General features: G+C 37.3%; 1 protein-coding gene across 2 annotated transcripts in view; it reads right to left on the reverse strand.

Annotated features, from left to right (window-relative positions):
• Positions 1-566: 566 nt before the first annotated feature.
• TRMT1L (tRNA methyltransferase 1 like) overlaps positions 567-15,918 on the reverse strand; it is a 46,548-nt gene continuing 31,196 nt past the window's right edge. For both annotated transcript variants that reach the window (XM_047704313.1, XM_047704314.1), the window contains 5 exons: positions 7,268-7,346; positions 4,061-4,227; positions 3,476-3,538; positions 1,884-2,010; positions 567-1,781 (listed from right to left, as the gene is read on the reverse strand). In XM_047704313.1, the coding sequence (XP_047560269.1) occupies positions 1,529-1,781; positions 1,884-2,010; positions 3,476-3,538; positions 4,061-4,227; positions 7,268-7,346 (689 nt within the window). In that variant the 3' untranslated portion in view covers positions 567-1,528. The remainder of the gene's footprint in view (positions 1,782-1,883; positions 2,011-3,475; positions 3,539-4,060; positions 4,228-7,267; positions 7,347-15,918) is intronic.

The raw sequence follows: 15,918 nt of genomic DNA on the forward strand, positions 1-15,918 counted from the left end.
GGAGGCAGGCTCCCTGCTGAGCAGAGAGCCCGATGTGAGGCTCGATCCCAGGACCCTGGGACCATGACCCGAGCTGAAGGCAGAGGCTTTAACCACTGAGCCACCCAGGCGCCCCACAAGGAGATTTTTTAAAAAATTTCTACTAATATACTATGTTAACCTCACTCCCTGGATTTTTGTATATGTGTTATGGGCGTTTTTTTTTTTGTCGTTTTGTTTTTAAGATTTCATTTATCTGAGAGTGAGCAAGCATAAGCGGGGAGGGAGGTGTGTGTGTTAGAGGGAGAAGCAGGCTCCTGGCTGAGCCCAGTGTGTGGCTTGATCCCAGGACCCTGGGATCATGACCTGAGCTCAAGGCTTAACTGATGAGGCACCCAGGCATCCCTGCTTTTCTTATATAGTGTATTGACCTTTCAGTTCCAACTAACTCCCTCTTCCATCCCCCAAGCCAGTAATACTTGTAAAAAGTTACTTCCTCTCAGAAGTACTTCAGGGTAAATAAAATTAAGTCCTTGAGACAAAAATCTAAACTTTATACCAAATCCTTTTATATCAAAACTCTTACATTCACATGAAGCAAGAACAGTATTTATTAATGGAGTTTCCACTAATTTTCATAGTCATGTTAGCCTGGGCTACTTATACAAAAAAAGGAAGCACATACACACACCCGAAAACAAATCTATCCCTCCCCCCACCAAAAAAATCTTCACTTCCTAAGTTCATAAGGTGACAAGTTTTACTTCTGAGAGGTAGCACAACCAAGCAAATGAATACTGTACGTGCGCTAACTGAGGCACTAGAGATCACCCCATTTAATTTACAGCAAAAACTGTCCTCTTCAGAATTTCAGTGCTTATGAAGAATTACTGTATTAGAACAATGGTCTCAATTTACTTGACAAAATCATACTCTGACTTGATCCTCTAGACCTTAACTCTGAAGAAAAATGTATTTCTATCTCAGGCAAGTATTTTGATTCTCAAGAGCTACTGATAAAAGATCAGTGTGGAAAGAAGTATGCTTTCTTAAAATTGGGAACATACTTTAGCTTTGTAATTGTGAAATCGCATTAGTGATAATGAAAAAACATTGTTCTGTTCAGGGTAATTTCATATGTAAAAGGCTCCTGGCTTCATTTTGTGAGCTACAAACAGAAAGATATGAATCAGCTTAAGTAGACATGTGATTAAGAACAGGGAAGGACGGCTTCCACAACAGACATAAAATTGCTAACACTTTGCAAGTGAAAGTTTTCTGAGTTACTAAATGGTAGGGTGATCTCAGTCATAAACTTGGCTTCATATGAAATGTTTTCATTACAATTTTAAGTTTTCTTTACAGTAAGAAAAACCTGGAAAGCATAGCTCCCAAACTAGCTAAGTTAGAAACTGCTAATTTTCTGAATGAAAACAGCACTGTTTTTTATTTTTACACCACTGAGTTGAAAGAATAGAAAAAGAACTACAGTTGGTATAGAGAACTCTCAGGCCGTCTATACAGACATCTGAATAACTCTTCTCTACATTTACCATCTTCTGCAACTGCTTGCTTCTGCTTTGTCATTCACGGACATTTCAACCCTGTCAGCTACTGTATCTTCGGAGGCTGACTGGACATGGCCCTCCGACTGTCCTCCAGTGTAGGTAGGGGTGCTGTACTTTAAGAGGATCGATTTAAATTGCATCAGAGGCGCGTCTGTACGAACACCCATGGGGTCAAAATGAGTTCGGCTTACTCGAAAGCCGGCTTGAGAAAGATAGCACAAAAACTTTTTTAACCTGCAGCAAGGAAAGGAAAAAAAGAAAGATTTTGTATCTTCTTTAAATCACAATGTCATTAAAATATCAAATACACATTTTGCCATTCACTGGCTATCTTACTTTGGCATATTCATTCCTTTAATGCTGTGTCTGTGGATGTTGTAATAAAAGGGAGGATGTTCAGAACTGACATCAGTCTTTGGCCTTTTAGCTGAAGTTGCGATTGTTTCATTACCTTTTCTCTTTCCTGAAACATACATATATACACAAAATCAGACATGATACCTTTATAATGACTATTTTTGGCCTGGTATTTTCTATCTTGAAAGGTTTAAATGTTAATTTAACATTTAGAATGTTAGAATAATTTTAGTCTTAGAATAATTTTAGAGCTATAGAATAACCATAGAGATGAGTCTAATTCTCTTAAGCTGTATATAAAAAAAGGTTCAGAGACTTTACATATTTTTAGAACTTACGTTTTACCTTTCTCTAAAAAAGATTTAAGACACCTCTGCTGAAGGTGAGTAGCTTGGCTGAATTCATACAATAAACAGAAGTACAACGATGCTCTTAAATCTAATGCTTTTTGTAATGTACCATAATACCTTTAACCTCCGACAGAGAAATTAAGTAGAAGAGATCATTTTTAGAAAATTAGTTGAAGATGCCAACTGAACGTGACTGGTGGGAAGAGCGTATAGTAGTTATTAAACTTATTAAACTCTTTCTACATATATATACACACACACACACACACACATATACATATATATACACGTATATATGTGTATATATATATATGTATATATATAAAGATTTATTGGGGAGAGAGAGAGCAGGGTGAGGGGCTGAGAGAGCATCTCCAGCAGACTTCCCGCTGAGCATGGATGGAGCCTGACATGGGGCTTGATCTCATGACCCTGAAATCATAACCTGAGCTGACACCAAGAGTCAACGCTTGACTGACTGCACCACCCAGAAGCCCCTAAGTTGTCTTTTTAAAAAGCAAAACAAAACCTTAGACTTTACAGCACTGACATAAGTCTTAAAATCCTTTTGAAAGGAACCTGCAATGCCTAATACAACCATATTTTGAAGTGTACATGCACATATCTCAAATTGTGAGAAGGGCCATATAGTATATTCTTATAGCTAAGGAACAAGGTCTTCCAGTTAATTAATGGAATTATTATAAACCATATGTCGAGGGGTGCTTGGGCCCCGTCAGTTAAGTGTCTGCTTTCGGCTCAGGTCGTCCTCTTCAGGTCCTGGGATTGAGCCCTGCATCAGGCTTCCTGCTCAGCAGTGAGTCTGCTGCTCTCTCTCCCTCTGCTCATTCTCTCAAATAATTAAAATCTTTTAAAAAAAAAATCATGCTGATGAGAAAATTCAAAAGAATGAGAATAAAAATCTTTATAACTATCAAATATAATCTGGTCTTAGTTTGGTTCACGTGGTTCTTCAAAGTCTTACAGTTCGTGCAAGGGGATCACTACATATTAGAGATTGAACAAGTGCTGTTAATAGAAATTCTGAACAGTGCAAAGGACAGATAAACAAGTTTTACTATAATTGTATTGTCTGTATAATGAAAAGGCATTTTAGAATACAGCACCAAAGCAATCTGTTCTCTTCCTGCCCTTTTACTATCTGCATTTTTGCACTGATAAATTTATATTTACATAACACACATATACATACATACCTACCTTGTGCAATATAGTTATCTGTTGTGGTATCGTCTGTAGTTTTAATAAACACACCATATTCTTCTAAAAGCAAATGGGAAAGGAAAATATTTTACAGACTAACATTAAGTAACAATTCGAAGTTTAAATAAAAGCTTAGTAAATTCTATCCACATTGCTTTTATGAAATACACGAGATTTTTTGGTAAAAACAGACTGTAAGAATTGGATTTTTTAACTGTGTAACAATAATTGCTACTTCTAATGACTTATGAGAATACTAGAATGTCTAATAGTCCCACTCTTGTATCAACAGCCTGATAAAACTACAAAAGCCTATTTACACTAAAGAGAAAATAAAGGACAAAATAGCCTTAATGAGTAATAAGTATAAACAACCTTCGTGTCTCAATGGCTATAATGAAAATTTCTGGCCACGCTAATCTCAGAATTACCTAAGGTTTCTCTTTCTAGAAAGCAAGATAGAGGGTACTAAAATCACAACAGACTCTTAGTTTTTTTAATCTACTAAAACTAGGGAAAAAAATATATTTGTATCTTAATAAGACTATTATTCATTTCAGGCCCTGAATATAAATTAGTCACCTTGCTTGTTCAGATTTGAAGGTGCATGAACTGAAAACTGACTTTGAGGAGTACACTCTGATTCAAAGATTAATGTCTTTATTAGGGTCTGAATGTCATCTAAACCATGGTGAAAAGATTCAAAGAGCATTCTTTTGAGGAATCCAGTATTGAAAAGGGAACTTGACCTGAAAAAAAGAAAAAACATGGAGAAATGGGTATGAAAAATGTCTATTAAAAAAGTATAATTTAACTTTAAGATATATTATTAGTTATAGGAATGGAGAAAATGGTGAAATTAAAAAAGAATTTATGATTTAAAATTATTTTCTATTTTTCCCACTCCTTTTATCATGTTAGTTCTCTAATGGGATTAGTCACGGGAATTTCATTCAAAGTAAATCAACAAAGAATTTATTGAGCCCTCATGTAAGGTGTAAGGTATAGAGCCCTAGTGGTACATGGGGACATGGAGGGGATACCAAAGTAGAAAATATAGTGTTTGCCCTATAACAGCCTATAAATCTAGACAGGCACATAGTGTGATACAGAAGTTTTCATAATGCATATTCCTGTCAGTAAAATTTTTTTTTCTTTTAAAGATTTTATTTATTTATTTGACAGAGATCACAAGTAGGCAGAGAGGCCGGCAGAGAGACAAGAGGAAGCAGGCTCCCCGCCAAGCAGAGAGCCCTATGCGGGGCTCGATCCCAGGACCCTGAGATCATGACCTGAGCTGAAGGCAGAGGCTTTAACCCACTGAGCCACCCAAGCGCCCCCTGTCAGTAAAATCTTAATCCAACGTGTATATGTAGGGTGGAGTGGGCAGGAGTAGATAGATACAGGAGGAGAATCAGATGTTGTAATGGTGATTCATTAAAAACCTGGCACAAGGGTAAGTCTGATTTGCTTCCCATTTGAGAATCACAGACAGAGTATAAATTCCAAGATAAACCTAGATTTTCATCCTGGCTCCACCACTTACTACCTATGTAGCTGGAGTAATTAGTGCTTTTGAGTCTCTTATTCCTCATTATAAAATAGAAAATAAAACTTCTCAGACTTGTTATGGGAACTAATGAGATAGCACACATAAAATCCTTAGTCTGAGGTATATCCTCAATGAATGAAAGTTATTATCATTCGGTTAGCAAATATATATGAAAGGATATATCATTTTAAAGTGTCAAATGAATTATCAATGTAAGATTTACCAAAATGGAATTGAGAATTTAGTGACTTTAAGTCACTAAAAACACAATGGCTAGAATCTCTAAAGCATTAGAGAGAGACTTCAAAGAACACAACTGAATTGGAGCTGGAGAAAGGGGAAGAGACTGCGTAAGAATAAAGACATGAACAATGGTTTTGAATGAGGAAATCCTACGACATGGTTTATAACTCAGTGCTGGAATCAAGAAATCTGAGTTCTGGCCCTGCCTGCAGTACTACTAATTTGGGGGGTTCACTTTCAGCCAGCACTTAAAAACACTGCCACTGGGGTGCCTGGGTGGCTCAGTCAGTCGTTAAGCATCCTGGGATCAAGCCCTGCATCGGGTTCCCTGCTCAGCGGGAAGTCTGTTTCTCCCTGTCCCATTCCCCCTGCTTGTATTCCCTCTCTCCCTTTGTCTCGCTCTGTCAAATAAATAAATGAAATCTTAAAAACAACAACAAAACCCCTGCCATAAACTTCTCCATAAAATGAGGGTGTTGGGCTAGATCTTCCTTCTGGATCCAGCAACTTGTTACTCAGTCCTCAGATCAGCAAGAGTAAGAACAACATGTAACAAGTGCTATAGGCAAGAGAGTACTAAAGGAAAGGCTAGTGAAGTCATTCTTGGTTTAAGAATATGTGCATGAGATGAAGATAAAATAATGGGCACCAGCATAAACATTTACCACTTGAGTTAAATTTTAGGTTTAGTAGATGACTAAACCCTGACCTTATAAGCAAGGTAGAAATCTGCCATGATTCTTGTCACAATATTGTTAGGAATCTCAAATTTCTATCAGAATCTCTAGTAACAACCTAAAAGTAAGGATTCTGATTAAAAACAATTCAACTAAAAACACAATGGCTAGTTTACTAATGATGCAAAAGCACACATACATTAAATATTTGCAGCTGAATCCCATCTAAACAGCTTTACCTAAAACAAAAGCAGACATTTACTTTCACATGCCCTTCTCACTTGAAACTAGTTTCTTGAAGACCTCTTATATTAGCTGAGTCTTCTATAAAAAGTTACGGTGATTACTTCATAATCACACCCTAGTTCTACAAACTCTCAAAAGAAAAAAGCTTTATTCTTACTATTCAGAAATGAATTATCTAGATCACCCAGGCTTCTCTTTGATTCCACTGTCTTATCATTGTAGCAGACTTCTGAGAATAATGGTATAGAAAAGTCTGAAAACAAAAAACACCTCAGGTTCATAGGGGTAGAAGAGTTATAATTATTTGACTAGACTTAAAAAAAAATTACATTGAAACTTGCTTGTCTTTTACTACACATAATAAAAAAAATTAATATATAAATCAATTTTGAATATAGATCTTTCTTCACCTACAATGGATGGAATTAATGTAAACCCAGGTAAGTTGAAAATATCTTAAACTGAAAATGAATTTAATAGGGCACCCGGGTGGCTCTCAGTTGGTTAAGTGTCTGCCTTTGGGTCAGGTAATGATTCCAGGGTCCTGGAACAGAGTCCCACATCGGGCCCCCTGCTCAGAGGGGAGTCTGCTTCTCCCTGTCCCTCTGCCCCCAACCCCTGCTGCTTGTGCACTCTCTCTCAAATAAATAAAATCTTATAAAAAATGCATTTAATGGACTAACCTACTGAACATCATAGCCTAGCCTAATCTACCTTAAACATGCTCAGAAAGCACTTCCATTAGCCAACAGTGGGCAAAATCATCTAGCACAAAGCCTATTATAAAGTATTGACTAGTTCATGTAATTTATTGAATATTATACTGAAAGTGAAAAACAATGGTTCTAAGTGTACTGGTCGTTGACCCTCATGATTGTGTGACTGGCTTGCTGTTACTGCCCAATATGAGAGAAGACCATCGCATTTTGCTAGTTTGGAAAAGATCAAAATTTACAATTTGAAATACATTTTCTATTGTATTGCCTCTGTACCACTATAAAGTTGAAAAATCCCAAGTTATCTATCGAAAAATCCCAATATATCTGTATATTATTAGGCTTAAGCACATACCATAGAGGTCCAAGTTCTATTGCTGTCTTTCCAGGCATGCTTCCGTGACAGTTACAGGGCAGCTGTCTATATGGGTTTTCTGAAAATATTATTAAAAAAAAAAATCAAAGGAGAAATGATATTGTAAATAGTAACATATTTATAATAATTTGCAGCCACTACATAATGAGGATCTACTATGTGCCAGGTATTATGCTAAGTATTTTACATGCATTTAAAAATTTTAATCCTTACAACTCTCTGAAGCAGATACTGTTAAAATCTCAATTATCCAGATCAGAGAATTAAAGCTTAAGAGAGGTCACAGAAATCCATGTCAAATGGCTTATAAGAGGCATAACTTTTATTAGCTTTTCGTCACTATGTTACATGAAATAATTTCAGTAGGAGAAAATCCTTAGAAGTCCACAAGATACCCATTTAAAATCAGCTGATGGGAGGTATAATTTACATGCAATAAAATGTATACATGTTATGTGTAAAGGTTGATGAGTTTTAACAAATGTATATAACCATGTAACCAACATCCAATCAAAATAAAGACATTTCTCATTAGTTGCTTCTTCTGCAATGGGAAGAAAACAAATTACTCCCTAGGCTTGATTCATATTCAGCCCCCAAAATATAGGCTAGAAGAATCGTAATTCAGTTTAAGGAACAATGAGAAGCCTGGTATAATCCCAAGGAAACTGGAGAAGTACTAGCATTATTCTTAGTTTCCAAAATGGGCAATATTCTACTATGGACTGTTCAGTTCCCTAAGCCCTAGAATAGTTATTTTAAATCATGCTCACCCACTGACTTCCCTCAGGCCATTCTTGGGTTATTATTCACTTTCTTGAAATGGCCTGATCTGATCAATCAGTCCTAGATATATATCCACAATTCAGAATTATGGTGGGAGGGACATAGTTCTAAAGCCATGCTATCGGACATCACGTTATTCAAGGTAATTAAATGCGATAATGCACAGACGTGAGAGCTTACTTTAGATTTACTTGAAGGCTTCTTCCCTCACTGTTTTTACTAGATCTACTTTTCAGTATTATTTAACTCTAAGCCTTAAAGAATGTTATCATCAACACTGGATTCATTAAGAACTATGAATATATCCAAGAAGTCTTCCCTCAAACCATCAAATAAGTAAATTATAGTGTCAGTATTACCCCAATTAGGACAATTTATATTTACAGTTCTGTCAGTTACACCCACTTACCACAGGTAGGCAGCACACACATGAATTTTTATTAGTCAGTTTGTTCCTGATGCATTTTATAAAATGCTCCCATCGTATCAATGTATGTCTTTTCCTAAACCTCTTGCCTAGGATTTCTCAGTGCTAGGCCAGCAATAGCAAATTCCCTCTTTGACAGGTCAGAACTATCATTTCAAGTCACCAGTATCAAAAAAAGAAGGGGTATATACCATGTCATCAGTATATAGGCTATGAAGACAATTCCAGATGAGGATTAAAAAAATATTCGGAGACTTCTATTTAAATGCAATAGACTGAACAGGTATGTTCTCTCTTCTGTCCTTTAAAGCATTATTAAAATGAGAACAAAAGAATAAAAGTTAAACCCAAGGATAAATAAAATGGGAGCAGAGGTAACAAAAGATAGTAAGAGATGTCAATAAAATTTTCGAAGTGGAAATAAGGTACACAAGGGGACAGATGATTTAGCAGGCCAGACAATGCTAAAGCTAAGCCTGAAATGGGCAGACAGGCTACCGATAACACAAGTAAGCCCTCTAGTGCTGTGGGACCCCAGAAAGACCTAAGAATGGAAGGTACTGATCATCTTGGAAGATGGGTATGGGGCAGTAGTGCAAAAAAGAAGCCTGGCTGAAAATTTTTAAGGGGTTTCATTAAGACCTTTAAGATTTCTTTAATACCCACAGTCAGACTTCTGTGCTTCCTCATTCCAAAAAATGAAGTTAATCTTAGGTGTGGCTGAACCATGGAGGACCTGGAACCAGAGGCATCAGTCGCAGTTGAGAGTAAGATTTATGAAAAGAGAGGGATTAAGTAAAAGACATCATAAATGGTAAGACCTTCCAAGTCTCCTTCCCCAGCATGGCTCCTAGAAAGCTGATGGAAGATTCCAAGATTACTCTAGAAAAACTTACCAATACAAGAGAAAAAAACAAATATATTCATTTTCATCTGGGGGATCCCCTTGTGAAAGGGCAGACTAGTGCCTTCTCATTAGAGTAAAATATATCAGTCTATAAGCCCTGACTCCAGTGCTTCCAAAAAACTTTCAGTGTGGAGAGACAACCAAAGACTATTAGAAATTTGAGATGTACCATGACAGAGAACAAAATTACAACACAGAAAGAAATTGTTAGGAAACAGAAGAACTAAAACAACAAAATAACAGAAACAACAATACAAAACTGAACTGAAAAAATCTACTCTCCCTTAAATAAAAATATGCCCAATTATAACCAATATTCTTAGCTACAATCTGATTTTGTATCTCTGAAACAAGAATAGGACACTATTAAAAAAAACAATGAAAAAATATGAAGTAACTTAAAAACTGACAAAATATGACAAATTTAAAAAGGAGAGTTGGAAAATAACAATCAGGGAAATCTATCAAGTAGAACCAAATGCCCAAGAAATGAAAAAGACTGTCCAATTGGGGCCATATTCTACTATGGACTCTTCAGATCATGTAAGCCCCAGAATAGTTATTTTAAATCACGCTCTCCCACTAACTTCCCTCAGGCCATTATGCAGCCGTAAAAAAGGATAAGACTGTACCATTTAAGACAACAAGAATGGACCTAGAGGGTATTAAGCTAAGCGAAATAAGTCAGACTGAGAAAGTCAAATACCATATGATTCCACTGAAGTGGAATCTAAAAAATTTTTTAAAAACCCCACAAATGAATAAACAAACAAAAAGCAGAGTTAGACCCATAAATACAGAGAAAAACTGATGTTTGCCAGAGGGAAGGGAGGATGGTTGAAGGGGAAAGGGAGATATAGGCCTCCAGTTAGGGAGTAAGTAAATCATGGGAATAAAAGTCACAGCATAAGAAATACAATCAGTGATACTGTAATACTGATGTAATGGGACAGATGGTAGCTCTACTTGTGGCATAATGTAGAAATTTGTCAAGATCACTAAGTTGTACACCTAAAAATAACATAACATTGTGTGTCAACTATACTCAAAAAAGAAAACTTGAAAAAAAAAACAACACATATGGTATATATGTGATAGAATATCATTCAGCCATGAAAAAGAGGGAAACCCTGCAATTTGTGACAACGTGAATGAACCTTAACAGCATTATACTAACTGAAATAAATCAGATAGAGAAAGAAATACTTTATGATCTCACTATATGTAATCTGAAAAAGTTGAACTCATAGTAACGGAGTAGATTGGTATTTACCAAGACCCAGGGGTGGGGGAAATGAAGAGATGTTGGTAAAAGGCTATAAACTTTCAGTTAAAAGATGATGTGGGGATCTAATAATGTACAATGTGATTATAACAATGCTAGATTGTATCATTGAGATTTACTAAAGAGAGTAGATCTTAAGTATTCTTATTACACACACACACAAAAGTAACCATGAGGTCATGAAAGTGTTAACCATTCATACTGTGGTAGTTCACTATACATGTACATGAAATCAATGATACGCGTTGACACCTTAAAGTTACACAGTTCTTGTCAATTATATTTGAATAAAGCTGGTAAAGACATGTAAGTTCCAAAGGAAGGACCTCGCCTCTGAAAGAAAAGAAAGAATAGGAGAGTTAAGAGAAAAAATTTTCCAGGGCTGAGAAGGTGGTGGATTAAGAGGACCCTAAGCTTACCTTGTCCCATGGATACAGTTAGAGAACACTCACGTCATCACAAATAACCCAGAACACCACCTGGAGACTGGCAGAACAAACTCCACAACAAAAGGTAGAGAAGATGGGGCACCTGGGTGGCTCAGTGGGTTAAGCCTCTGCCTTCGGCTCAGGTCATGATCCCAGGGTCCTGGGATCGAGCCCCACATCGGGCTCTCTGCTCAGCAGGGAGCCTGCTTCTTCCTCGCTCTCTGCCTGCCTCTCTGACTACTTGTGATCTCGGTCTGTCAAATAAATAAATAAAATCTTAAAAAAAAAAAAAAAAGGTAGAGAAGAGGCCACACTGAAGAGGGTAGGAAGGGCAGAAATGCGGTGGAGAGCAAACCAGCATCCTCGTAGGACATGGGGAGGGAGCACTGGAGTGGAAATGGGAGAGAAACATTATCCTACCTGGGAGCTCACACAGGGAAAAGAGATACCCATAACATTTGGCTTTGAAAGGGAGAGGGGCTGAATTTCATGAGTTTTAGAACCAGTGGGGCTTAAAGCCCGGCATTTTAAAAATCAGGAGGCTCAGTTCTGGGAGAGCCTGAAGGGCAACAGGAGTTCAGACCCTGCCCATAAAGAGCCAGCCTGACAGCCCACAGACATTCAGAAAAGCAGCAGCAATTTGAAAAATGCCTTTCAAATTTTTGAGGGAGAATAGTTTACTCATTTCAGATCATGTCCTACAGGGACAGGGATTGCTAAGGGACTTCTCTAGGACATATTCAAAAAAAGGAAAAAACAATCTCTTTCTTCCCCTTTGAATACCTATCCCATGAATACTCTATTCAGCAAGGCTATCATTCAGAACAGAAGGTCAGACAGAGTTTCTCAGACAAACAAAAGCTGAAGGAGTTCATGACCACTGAGCCAGCCTTACAAGAGATGTTAAAGGGGACTCTTGAGAAGAAAGGACTGTAAGTAAGAGTAAGAGATGTAGGAAACAGCAAAACAATAAAAGCATATCTTTAAGGGGCACCTGGCTGACTCAGTGGGTTAAAACCTCTGCTTTTGCTCTGGTCATGATCCCAGGTACCTGGGATCAAGCCCCGCATCGGGCTCTCTGCTCAGCAGGGAACCTACTTTCTCCTCTCTCTGCCTGTCTCTCTGCCTACTTGTGATCTCTGTCAAATAAATAAATAAAATCTTAAAAAAAAAAGCATATCTTTAAAAATATAAGTATATCTTTAGGGGCGCCAGGGGGGCTCAGTGGGTTAAGCCTCTGCCTTAGGCTCAGGTCATGGTCTCAGGGTCCTGGGACTGAGCCCCGCATCAGGCTCTCTGCTGAGCGGGGAACCTGCTTCCCCCTCTATCTCTGCCTGCCTCTCTGCCTACTTGTGATCTCTCTCTCTGTCAAATAAATAAATAAAATCTTAATATATATATATATATATATATATATATATGAAAATCAGTGAAGGGATTCACAAAATAAAAAAATATAAAATATGACACTATATAGCTAAAATAGTAGAGAGAGAGGAGTAAAGAATGGGTTCAAACTTAAATGACCATCAATTTAATAGAGACTGCTATATGCAGAAGACGTTTATACAAATGTAACGATGACCACAAATCAAAAACCACTAATAGATATGCAAAGAATAAAGAGAAAGGAATCCAAATATATCACTAAAGACAGTAAATTATGAAAAAGAGCAAGAGAAGGACCAGAGAAGTACAAAACAACTACAAAATAGTACCAAAATGGCAATAAATACAAAATCTATCAATAATTACTTTCAATGTAAATGGACTAAGTTCTCTAATCAAACGAAATAGGGTGATGAATCGTTAAAAAACTGAGACCCATCTATATGCTGCCTACAAGACTCATTTCAGACCTAAAGATACATGCCAATTGAAAGTGAGGCGATGTAGAACCATTTATCTTGTAAACGGATGTCAAAAGAAAGCTTGTGTAGCAATATTTGTATTGAACAAAACAGAATTTAAAACAAAAACTGTAACAAGAGACAAAGAATACTACATAATAATAAAGGGGACAATCCAAAAAGAAGATACATTAATTGTAAATATTTATGCACCCAACATGGGAGTATCCAAATACATAAAACAGTTAATAACATAAAGGAACGGGGCGCCTGGGTGGCTCAGTGGGTTAAAGCCTCTGCCTTCGGCTCAGGTCATGATCCCAGGGTCCTGGGATCGAGCCCCGCATAGGGCTCTCTGCTCAGCAGGGAGCCTGCTTCCTCCTCTCTCTCTCTGCCTGCTTCTCTGCCTACTTGTGATCTGTCAAATAAATAAATAAATAAAATCTTAAAAGAAAAATAACAAAGGAACTGATAGTAATACAGTAACAGTAGGAGACTTCAACATCCCACTTACATCAATGGACAGATCATACAAACAACAAATATATTAGGAAACCAAATCTAAATCCAACATATAGTCAAAGCATCATTCATCATTATCAAGTGGGATTTGTTCCCATTATTGCAAGGATGATTCAATATTCACTAATCAATATGATACATCACATCAACAAAAGAAAGGATAAAAACCATATGATCATTTTAATAGATGCAGAAAAAGCAACTGACAAAGTATACCATCCATTCATGGTAAAAATCCTCAACACAGTAGGTTTAGAGGAAACATTCCTCAACATAATAAAGGCCTTACATGAAAAACCCACAGCTAACACCATACTCAGTGGGGAAAAACTGGTTTTCCCCTCAGGTCAAAAACAAGACAAAAGGATACCAGCTCTTGCCATTTTCATTCAACAGAGTACTGGAAGTCCTAGTCACAGCAATCAGACAACAAAAAGAAATAAAAGGTATCGAAATTGGTACGGAAGAAGTCAAACTGTCACTATTTGCAGATGACAGGATACTTTACATAGAAAACCCTAAAAATTCCACCAAAAACTGGCAGAACTGATAAATGAATCAGTAAGGTTGCAGGATACAAAATCAATGTACAGAAATCTGTGCATTTCTATACACTAATAATAACACAGCAGAAAGAGAAATCAAGAAAACGATTCCATTGGGGCACCTGGGTGGCTCAGTGGGCTAAGCATCTGACTCTTGATTTTGGCTCAGGTCATGATTTCATGGTCATGAAATTGAGCCCCATCTCACACTCTACACTGGGCGTGGAGCCTACTTAAGATTCTTTCTCGCTCTCTATGTCCCTCCCCTCTTTCTCTCAAAAAAGAAAAAGAAAGAAAGAAGCAGAGAGAAGAAAACAATCCCAATTATAATTGCACTAAAAGTAATAAAATACCTAGGAATAAACATAATCAAAGAACTGAAGAGCCTATACTCTGAAAAATATAAAACACTGATGAAAGAAATTGAAGATCACATAAAGAAATGGAAAGACATTCCATGCTCATCGACTAGAATAAAAAATATTGTTAAAATGTCCATACTATACAAAGCAATCTACAGATTAAATGTAATCTCTATCAAAATACCAACAACTTTTTACAGAACTAGAACATCCTAAAATTTGTATGGAACCACCAAAGACCCTGAGTAGCCAAAGCAATCTTGAAAATGAAAAACAAAACGAGAGGTATCACAATTCCAGATTTCAAGTTATATTACAAAGCTGTAGTAATCAAAAGTATGGTATCAACGCAAAAACAGACACACAGATCAATGGAACAGAACAGAAAGCCCAGAAATAAACCCACAGTTAAATGGTCAATTAATCTTTGATAAAGAAGGCAAGAACTTAAATGTGAGACAGGAAACCATTAAAATCCTAGAAGAGAGCACAGGCAGTAATTTCTCTGAAACTGGTCATAACAATATCGTCCTAGGTGTATATCTGTCTCCTGAGGCAAGGGAAACAAAAGCAAAAATAAACTCCTGGGACTACATCAAAATAAAAAGCTTGTGCACAGCAAAGGAAACAACCAACAAAACAAAAAGACAATCTACTGAGTGGGGGGAAGATATTTGCAAATGATAAATCCAATGAAGAGTTAGTCACCAAAATATAGAAAGAACTTATACAATTCAACACCAAGGGCCCCCAACTAACCCCCCAAAATTAGGACTTTTTTTTTAAAATTATTTATTATTTATTTGACAGAGAGATCACAAGCAGGCAGAGAGGCAGGCAGAGAGAGAGGAGGAAGCAGGCTCCCTGCTGAGCAGAGAGCCCGATGCGGGGCTCGATCCCAGGACTCTGAGATCATGACCTGAGCCGAAGGCAGCGGCTTAACCCACTGAGCCACCTAGGCGCCGCAAAACCTCATTGAGATACCACCTTATACCAGTTAGAATCACCAAAATTAACAAGACAGTAAACAACATGTGTTGGAGAGGATGTGGAAAAAGGGGAACCCTCTTACACTGTTGGTGGGAATGCAAATTGGTGCAGCCACTTTAGAAAACAGTGTGGAGATTCCATAAGAAATTAAAAATAGAGCTTCTCTATGACCCTGCAATTGCACTATTGGGTATTTACCCCAAAGGTATGGATGTAGTGAAAAGAAGGGCCATCTGTACCCCAATGTTCATAGCAGCAATGGCCACAGTTGCCAAACTGTGGAAAGAACCAAGATGCCCTTCAACAGACGAATGGATAAAGAAGCTATGGTCCATATACACTATGGAGTATTATGCCTCCATCAGAAAGGATGAATACCCAACTTTTGTAGCAACATGGACGGGACTGGAAAAGGTTATGCTGAGTGAAATAAGTCAAGCAGAGAGAGTCAATTATCATATGGTTTCACTTACTTGTGGAGCATAAGGAAAAACACGGAGGACATGGGGAGATGGAGAGGAGAAGTGA

This window comes from Lutra lutra, chromosome 15, assembly GCF_902655055.1.
Source record: "Lutra lutra chromosome 15, mLutLut1.2, whole genome shotgun sequence".
NCBI classification, from domain to species: Eukaryota; Metazoa; Chordata; class Mammalia; order Carnivora; family Mustelidae; genus Lutra; species Lutra lutra.